This window comes from Scylla paramamosain, chromosome 8 (assembly GCF_035594125.1).
Source record: "Scylla paramamosain isolate STU-SP2022 chromosome 8, ASM3559412v1, whole genome shotgun sequence".
Taxonomy (NCBI): domain Eukaryota; kingdom Metazoa; phylum Arthropoda; class Malacostraca; order Decapoda; family Portunidae; genus Scylla; species Scylla paramamosain.
Genome location: NC_087158.1, coordinates 10,740,900 through 10,750,799, shown reverse-complemented (window position 1 = coordinate 10,750,799; position 9,900 = coordinate 10,740,900). Strand labels below are relative to the sequence as shown.

The 9,900-nt window shown below is 38.1% G+C and overlaps 1 protein-coding gene across 1 annotated transcript in view; it reads left to right on the top strand.

Moving 5' to 3' along the window:
* The window catches only part of LOC135102779 (CD151 antigen-like), a 100,139-nt gene extending 91,643 nt beyond the window's left edge, over positions 1-8,496 (top strand). Inside the window, exon 6 of the mRNA XM_064008283.1 lies at positions 8,353-8,496. Coding sequence (XP_063864353.1) covers positions 8,353-8,496 — 144 coding nt within the window. The remainder of the gene's footprint in view (positions 1-8,352) is intronic.
* Positions 8,497-9,900: the final 1,404 nt, after the last annotated feature.

Here is a 9,900-nt window from a genome sequence, read left to right as displayed (position 1 = left end):
TGATTGGACGGAGGTATGTAGTTTCCGAGTTCCAAAGAACATTAACTGTTGCAGTAATAATAGAGAGTAAGAGATGCGACGTTACGATGGTGAATTAGATATTGATGAAGAAAGGAATCGGTGTGATGAAAACTTTAAATTTCACATTATTTTGGAAGACTGTGTGAATTGAACTCTCTCATATACATAGGATCAGTACTCTATACAAGGATGGATAGGGACCCTGTATAGTAGGGGACTAGGGGGTGCACAGCTTTTTCATTTGAAGGGCCACTAGTCAATAATTGTATGTAATAGAGAGCCACACACTGGGGCGTTTGCCGAAATTAGATATCGTATAATGGAGCCAATGGGACAACTGCCAATTTGAAAATATAGAACTAAACCCTAATTACTTAAATTCCTAATATATATAAACTAACGTACTGGGAATTTATGTAATCATGGTTCAATTCTATATTTTCGGCTCGGCAGTTGGCGCCAATGGTCCGGTTGTACGATATCAAATTTTGAAGGTTCGGGCAGCACTGTAGGGTCTTGAGGGCCTTAGGTTCCACAAGGTTGCCGTATAGAGTGGGAAGACTTCATGGAATCACTTTATAGCAAAAGAAGAAATTTCTAGATTAAATAAAAGATTTGGTGAAGGTCCAAAATGTTCAAGCTCGTTCAGCGCAGATGAGTTGAATGTCAACGAGAGGGTAGTTATCAGTTGTTTGTAAGGTTATGTCGAGTGGATAAATGATGGAAGTTTTTAAGTCACTGAGCAACACAAGGTTTTATTGTCACATTTTGAAATAATAGAAAGATAAAAAGTTAGGCTTCATGTGGCTTCTTCGCCTGAACTTAATTTTTTAATTCCTCCTGAGTTGGGCATCTAGCAAATAACGTTGAGAAATGCAGGATAGAGTTATCACAGTAAGTATGGACAAGGCAAGAATTATGACTGAGATCATTTATAGATAAAAATAAAAGGGTTTTGTTAGGTTTAGGAGAAAAATAGTATCTGTCTAAAAATGCAGATATAGAACAGTCAAAACTGAAACTCGAGAGAAAGATGAAGTGGGATGTCAGATTCTTCAAAAAGCTTTTAATATAACCAAGACAACAACAAAAGTTTAACTGAAATTCTAGAAAGATGACCATGATTCAGTAGCGAAAGCGAGAAGATTTCCAGTGGTTAGTCCTTCACGAAATCCATACTGACTATCAGAAAGAATATTGTGAGCAGATAGGTGCTTCAGAATCTTTCTGTTGAGGATAGATTGAAAAACGTGTAGAAAGACAAAAAAAAAAAAAAAATCAAAGCTATAGGTCAGTAGTGTGAGATAGAGAGGTCATCCTTCTTAATAACAAATTTAAATTAAGCAAACTCCCAGCAGTGGAGAAAGGTGGATGAGGTTTCACAGACACGGAAAAGCTTGACGAGGCAAGGAGCGAACACGTTAGCAGAGTTACAGTGAACGATAAGAGGGACTCCATCAGGTCTTCCAAGGACGAAGGGTAGACAAGGAGAAGAAAGCATCATTACCAAGAATCTTCTTAAGAGGCATAATATAGTCAAAGGGTGGTGGTGAAAGAGGAAGAGGCCTAGAGTCATCTGGTGTGGAATTGTCAACAAAGGTCTGAGAGGACTTCAGCTTTAGAAATAGAGATGACAGTATAGGCAGCTGAATTACATAGAGGAAGAAAAGATAGAAAATACTTTCGGTTAGATAACGGAAGTCACGAGGAAAAGATGAACTGGCTAGATCTCGACATTTCTTAGCGATGAATGAGTTTTTAGCAAGTTGGAGAAATATAAAAGGTATAACTTTCAGAAGATGGAAGGTTGATATACAACTTGTGAACTGTCTCTATCCTGGGCAAGAGGAAGCTAAACTGAACAAAATTTTGCGATCTTTGAGAGTAATGAAAGTATATGTGAAATGTATGCCTCTGTTATGAGCTCTGCACAAAGAGAAAGCTGTCTGATACAGAGGCAATAACAATTTCAGTGAAAGTCAGCATAGTACTGTCTCAGGTCTTCCCATTTAGTAGTTTTGTAGTGTCGAAAGTACCTTAGCTTTAGTGGATCCACAGACGGTACTGGAGCTATAGGACATGATGCAATATAAAATTGTAATCAGAGAAGCCAAATAGAGAGGACTGTAATAGAATAAGCCAACAGGTTAGACGGTACGAAAAGGTCAAGGATATTGAGCGCATCTCCAAGGTGGTCAGGAATACGGTCAGGGTGCGGCACTAATTAATCTAGGTGGCCTAAATTATGTAAAATACCAAACTTAAAGACTCATTCACCAGGTTGTTCAGTGAAAGGTGACAACCAAAGCTGGTCGAGAAAAACAGAATCTCCATCTATAGACCTTCAGTAAGGAGGAGACTATCTGAGAATATGTTCCATTTTTAAGTCAAATTGTCAAAGAATTCTACATAATCGGAGTAGTTGGACGAGTGACACAACTCAGATGAATTAGTGAGAGAGCTACAATGAAATCTTAGCCAGATGGTAGAATATTCAGACCGCGAATATTGAAGAAACTTATGAAGAGAATGTTTGAGAATGTATGTATTTATGTATGAGTATGTATATTTACATATATACCCTCGGAAGGCTTTTGGACCTGATGTGGTCCCTCCTACTGTTTTCCGAAACTGAGCCTCCATGTTTGCACCATGTCTAGTCAAACTTTCCCAACTCTGTCTATCAACATCTACCTTTTCTTCTTGCAGAAAAATTGCCTACATTCAGCCTCTTCCTAAAAAGGTGACCGTTCTTATCCCTCATACTACCGTTCTATTGCTTTAATTTCCTGCCTATCTAAAGTTTTTTAATCTATTCTCAACAGGAAGATTGTTAAACGTTTGTCACTTCACAACCTTCTATCTCATTGCCAGTATGGGTTCCATCAAAGCCGCTCTACTTGTGATCTTCTGGTTTTCCTTACTGAGTCTTGGTCGTCCTCTTCTTGAGTTTTTGGTGAAACTATGCTCTTGCCTTAGACATATCAAAAGCTTTTGATAGAGTCTGGCACAAAGCTATGATTACCAAACAACCCACCTACGGTTTCTATCCTTCTCTCTGTAACTTCATCTCGTATTTTTTTTTTTCCTGACCGTTCTATTGCCGCTGTGGTAGACGGTCACTGTTCTCCTCCTAAATCTATTAACAGTGGTGTTACTCAGGGTTTTGTCCTGTCACCCACTCTCTTCTAAACCAAACTTCTTGTCCTATCCACTCCTACGCTGATGGTATCACCATGCACTTTTTCACGTCTTTTCGTAGACGTCTAATCCTTCAGGAAGTAAACAGTTCAGCAGGGAAGCCACAGAACACCTGACTTCTGATATCTTTAAGATTTCTGATTGGGCAGAGCAAACTTAGTATTGTTCAGTGCCTCAAAAGCTCAATTCCTCCATATGTCAATTCGACATAATCTTCCAGACAACTATCCCCTCTTTTTCAGTGACACTCAACTGTCCCCCTCTTCTACATTGAACATCCTCGGTCTGTCCTTTACTTATAATCTAAACTGGAGACCTCAAATCTCATCTCTAGCTAAAACAGCTTCTTTGAAGTAAGGTGTTCTGATACGTCTACGCTAGTTTTTCTTACCCCTCCCCCAGCTGCTAACTCTCTACAAGGGCCTTATCTGTCCATGTATGGAGTATGATGCATAAAGTATGTTGGGGAGTGGGTTCCACTCATATCACTCTTATAGACAGGGTAGAATGAAAAGCTTTTCGTCTCATGAACTCCTTTCCTCTAACTGACTGTCTTCAGCGTCTTTCTCATCGCCGCAGTGTTGCATCTCTTGCTATCTTCTACCGCTATTTTCATGCTAACTGCTCTTCTGATCTTGCTAACTGCATGCCTCTCCTCCTCCCGCGGCCTCGCTGCACAAGACTTTCTTCTTTCTCTCACCACTATTCTGTCCACTTCTCTAATGCAAGAGTTAACCAGTATTTTCAATCATTCATCCCTTTCTCTCGTAGATTCTGGAACTCCATGCCTGCTTCTGTATTTCCACCTTCCTATGATTTGAATTCCTTCAAATCATATTAATCATAGATTTCAAAACACTTATCCTTTAATTTCTGACTACCGCTTTGACCCTATTCGGGGACCACCACCTCAGTGGGCCTTTTTTTTTTTTATTGGATATTTGTTGCCCTTGACCGGTGTCCCTCCTTCATAAATAAATGAATAAATAAATATAAATAACTATATATATATATATATATATATATATATATATATATATATATATATATATATATATATATATATATATATATATATATATATATATATATATGTATATATATATATTCTCAGACATTCTCTTTATTAATTTCTTCAATAGTTTCATTTCACATTTGTACAAAACCTTGACACGATTTTTGTCTTTGACTATACATAAAAGCTTTTCAACAACGTTATCGAAAAACTGACCGTCACTTGCGCAGAACTCTCTCTCTCTCTCTCTCTCTCTCTCTCTCTCTCTCTCTCTCTCTCTCTCTCTCTCTCTCTCTCTCTCTCTCTCTCTCTAATCTAGATCATCACAGAGTTCACTTAAGTGAAGCTTACGAAGAGAGAAAGGAGAAAACGAAAAGGCTTTGAAAATGTGAAAGAGCAAAACAGATATGGAAAGGTCAACGGAAGAGGACTGGGTTAAGGGAGAGGAAGAGGAGGAACGAGGGATGGTCTGGTCATAAGGTTAGCTTTCGCCTCCTGTTTACCCAGTCTGTTACCTCTGCGGGAGGCGCGGAACATTATTTATTTAATATTTTACGAGCCAAGCCTTCGCCTCCGCACCCGGTGTGCAGGACTTACGCCTCACGCTCGCCTGCAGTGCCTCCACCTCCTCTTTTATATTTATTTTTGTATTTTTTATATTTGTATCTTTATTCTGACTCGCTGGAAGTGGTCACACTGCTCGTTAGTGATGATAGAAAAATGATAATACGATTTGTTACTGGAAATAACACTAAAACAATAAAATATGAAAACAATGAAATAGTGAAATGATTACTGCTTTTATTGTCTTTTAACTTGTAATTTTATTACGTATATTTCAAAGACTATTCACATACAGAATATTCGTATACTAAGAAGACATGGTTAAGAAACGTGTACAACATGCAAAAAAAAAAAAAAAAAAAAAAAATTGAAACAGCTCACGCTTCTCAGAAACACTATTTACATACATTTTGAAATCACCTAATTCCCAAGGTATTGATAGTTTAGAAAACGTGAGTGTTGCATCAGGTAGTGGATGTTCCGTCTTATGAGAGGTACATCACAGAATTACTGCATACATGTAATTCGTTGTTCCGTAAAAAAAAAAAAAAAAAAAAAAAAAAAAAGAAAGTGTGCTGTCAGATCAAAATGATTACTTTTGATGCAATTTATTTTTCTTTTCTAAGCAGAATATGTTAGTGTGTAGACTATTTTGGTACAACTGTGCTGAATAATTATGCGAAATTTAGTAAACATTATGATATCGCTCATAAAAAAAAAGTGGTCGATATTTTATTCAACTCTTTCTTGAGATATTACCCATTGTTATTATTATTATTATTATTATTATTATTATTATTATTATTATTATTATTATTATTGCTATTATTGTCATTATTATTATTATTATTATTATTATTATTATTATTATCATTATTATTATTATTATTATTATTATTATTATCATTATCATTGTTACTATTATTATTATTATTATTATTATTATTATTATTATTATTATTATTATTATTATTATCATTATTATTATCATCATTATTATTATTATTATATTAATTATATTATTATTATTATTAGGTATTATTATTATTATCATTATTATTATCATTATTGTTATACTACCATTATCATTGTTCTTTTTGGTTCCCTAACGTATTGCAATGACTGAAAAGTTTGCGCAAATCCCTTGGCTCTGTATTATTATTATTATTATTATTATTATTATTATTATTATTATTATTATTATTATTATTATTATTATTATTATTATTATTATAATTATTAATATTATATTGCTTATTAATGTTTATGTTGCACCTGGCTCTGAACTACAATTAGCCTTCACACACAATGGATTTTCTGTCTTACTTCACTCCTGCCACATCACTAACAACTTAAATACTTACGTCTACCACTAAGGGAAGGAAATTGTGAATAAGATAAATCAGTAAAATCAATAGTAATAAATGAAAACTGTGATACACTATTAAGCTATATGGATTTTCTGACTCTTAACAAAATAGAATGTCCCTTTTACAGAATGAAAGAAAAGCAAAGCATTAGTAACATCATTAGCAACACCAAGAACAATAACAATGATTTTCAAAGAAGTGAACTCTCTCTCTCTCTCTCTCTCTCTCTCTCTCTTCCTTGTCACTGTCATCGAGGCTGCTATTTTCTCGTTACTCTAAGCGTGCAACAAAGCAGTACAGTGCCGCCCCTCCAGACAAGGTTAAATTCCCTGGCACGGGCCTTTGTGACAGCCGCAGGAGCGACATTCTTGAAAGCGTAACATATCAGTAGGAAAGAGGAATATTACGCGACAAAGATTTCATAAACATCTTATTATCAAATATTAAACAGACTTTCCCAGGAACTTGTTGTCCTTACTCAAGTCAAGATGGTGACAACAGCGAGTCTCGAATAAGCTTAATTGTTTGGTTGTGATACACGGTACACCGAATGAGCTATGGAGACACAGTAGAAATATTTCCTTTCCCTTTCCTTTCTTACACGCAAGCTGACATATTTTCCTGACTAACAATGAAAACTATTCATATCTTTTTTCTCTTTGTTATCATGAAATGAAATACATAAGACTCAGCTTGTCTCATTTCGGATGCACCAACATGAAAATTCCAGCCTGTTTATGAATGCATTTCGTTGCTGCGGCTCTAAAATATTAAGCAAAGTTATCCGAAAGATTTAATTTCCGGGACAAAGTTGTGAGCATGAAACTTATGTTCAAGACATTGTATTACTGAAGACTGTTCCATTGGAGCGACTTACCTACCTTGCTTTACCAAGGGACGAGTTTTGGTAAGTGACGAATGCCCTTGTGTAGATTTCTGTTGATTCTCTTTAAGTCAGTGCCTAAGGCAAAATTCGCATAAAGAATTATAGATGGTCCTCTTTTGTAATAAGAAAAGATATTGGACAAAACCACACATAGCAAATTTTGACGAACGAAAGAAAGAAAGAACGCAGTTCACCAAAGACCAGAAAAGAGAGTGGACCTTCGCGTGCCGAAAATAATGAAAGTGAAGGTGACTGCTGCGGACGTCAGCAGGAACAAGGCAAGAATTGAGAAGTAGCGGGATGGCGGTGAGTTATGCTTGCTTTGGCTTTATAATGGTGGGGCACTGCCTTCTCAGCCAGCCACTGTTATGTGCACTGAATTTTTGTTCTCTTCCATTAAAGATTTCAGTACTCCTGAAAGAATCGAAGGCCTTCCAACACAGGCTGTGGTGTTGTGTTCGTATCTGTGCTCCTCATTGTGAGGTATGTGCGTGTTTCATTAACGAATTAGTGATTATTATGAAATTAATATACGGATACTAATAATGGGATGGAATGAAGTATTACAATATTATTCATGTACCGGAAGTCAGGGAGGGAGAGGAGAACTGATGAATCAGGACATTTGGTAAGGTCCTTTACAACTAGGATAGATGGTTCTTGTGTTCGTCCTGCAGGTGATCTGCATCCCGTTTTCAAGGAGCTAGTGTCCGACTTAGATATGGCGAAGGGAACATCTGATGACATTAGTTAATTAAACGTGTTTGCACATGTGCTTATCATGTATGTATATATGTGTGTGTCTGAGGTGTGTGTGTGTGTGTGTGTGTGTGTGTGTGTGTGTGTGTGTGTGTGTGTATATATATATATATATATATATATATATATATATATATATATATATATATATATATATATATATATATATATATATATATATATATATATATATATGTGTGTGTGTGTGTGTGTGTGTGTGTGTGTGTGTGTGTGTGTGCTAGACTCTCTCTCTCTCTCTCTCTCTCTCTCTCTCTCTCTCTCTCTCTCTCCCTCTCTCTTTCTGCGTGCGCCTTATCACCTTTCAGGACGGTATGCTAAAAGGCGCCTGCATTGATCCAGATATTCACCTTAGCTATTCACCTTAGCTAAATGGAGGCTGAACAATAAACTACAAAAGCCTGTAATTTGTAGAAGGGGCTTGGGAAAGTCTCTTTAGGTGTTATGCAAGAGATCTATTTTTTTCATTATTTGAAATCTGCATTACTATACTAACAGTTTTTCCCCATTGGTTGCAGGGGTGTGTTGGACGAGTCGTCGGCTGGGTGCAAGCTCAAAGTGGACTAATCACGGGGGTGGGCGTGGGCGTTGGCGTCTTGGAAGTGGCAGGGCTAGTTGCTGCAGCTTCCCTCTGCCGCGCCATACGATCCACACGAGACTAGCAGCACGCCACCGCGCCCGCCACACACAGCCGCGGACGGAGCATAAACCACACGTGCTCTAGCGCACATCACACCACAAGGCATCAGCGGGATTCCCAGAGGAGCGAGCAGTGGCGCAGCCAGAGGGCCTCGAGTCCTCAGGAAGGCTTCAGTTTTACGCCTTGTAAATCTCGACGAGGCCACTCATACCTCAACCAGCAGGGACATCGCAGCGTGGGGGATATCGAGGAGCTGACACGAATGGAAAAGATCCTGGATGAGTGGACTCCTTATGCTTCCATTAATCATATTGAGGGAAGTCAGTGGCACACTCGAAGAACTGGGCTGCGTGGTGAGTTCAGTGGGCGTGGTGAATTAATCGGAAGAGTTGCTGATATCAGCGAGAGGGGAGTCGGTGACCCAATGAGAGGAGCGGATAGAGAGATGTCGGTCCAACGCGGAAAATATGTCGGAAGTAAAGGAAGAAATAACAACCTCCGAGATCTTGGTGGCATCGAAAGAGGAAATATAGGAGGACTCGGTATTCAACGAGGTGGATTTCAAGGGATCACGAACAGCAAAGGGGTTCGTTTTCCTCATCATGACTCAAAAACCATCGAGACGAGAAACAAAGCAGTTCAAAAGGGAGACAAAATTCAAAGTGAAGGCAGCAGCGAGGATCAGCTGGGAGAAAACTCCTGGAGATACAAGCAAGATAAATTACCGACGATCAGGAGAAACAACTACGATAGTATCGAAGACAAGATTATGAATAGGCAGGACGAAGTAAAAGTCGCAACCGCGCGAGCTCCAACACAAAACAGAACTAACTGGTTAACGGAGGCGACTTTAAAAAAACTGGAAGATTATCACAGTGATAATTTTTCGGACATAAGCTACACGACAAAAAAAAACGTGGGGATGGTCCCTCAGGTTAAAAATCGCAACGAAAACAGACATAGAAATGATAGAGAAGAACTGAATACGCGTTACAGACCACGAATTAGTGTGCAGGAAGATGAAAAACAAAAAGAGGAAGAAAAACCTGAAGAAGAGTATGGTTTTGTCAAGCGAGGAATATTGTTTTGGGACGCAGAGCGAAGACGAAGGGAAGAAGAAAGGGAGAAAAAGATACGAACAGCAAAGTGGACGGAAAGGGAAGCAAACAAGTGTGTGAGAGAAGAAGAATGGATATATAAAGAGCAGGACACAGTATGGATTGCCAAGGCAGATAGAAATATAAGGATGAAGAACCAAAGAGAGAGGAAACTGGAGGCCGAGAGAATGTTCACAGGAAACAACAATATGAACAGCACGAGGGAGAGAAAATACGAAACAAGAAAAGGCAATAAAAACAAAGGAAACTACTGGAGAATAGGGTATGGCGATAGGGGACTGAACAAAGAACTGAAAGTTGTGAGGATC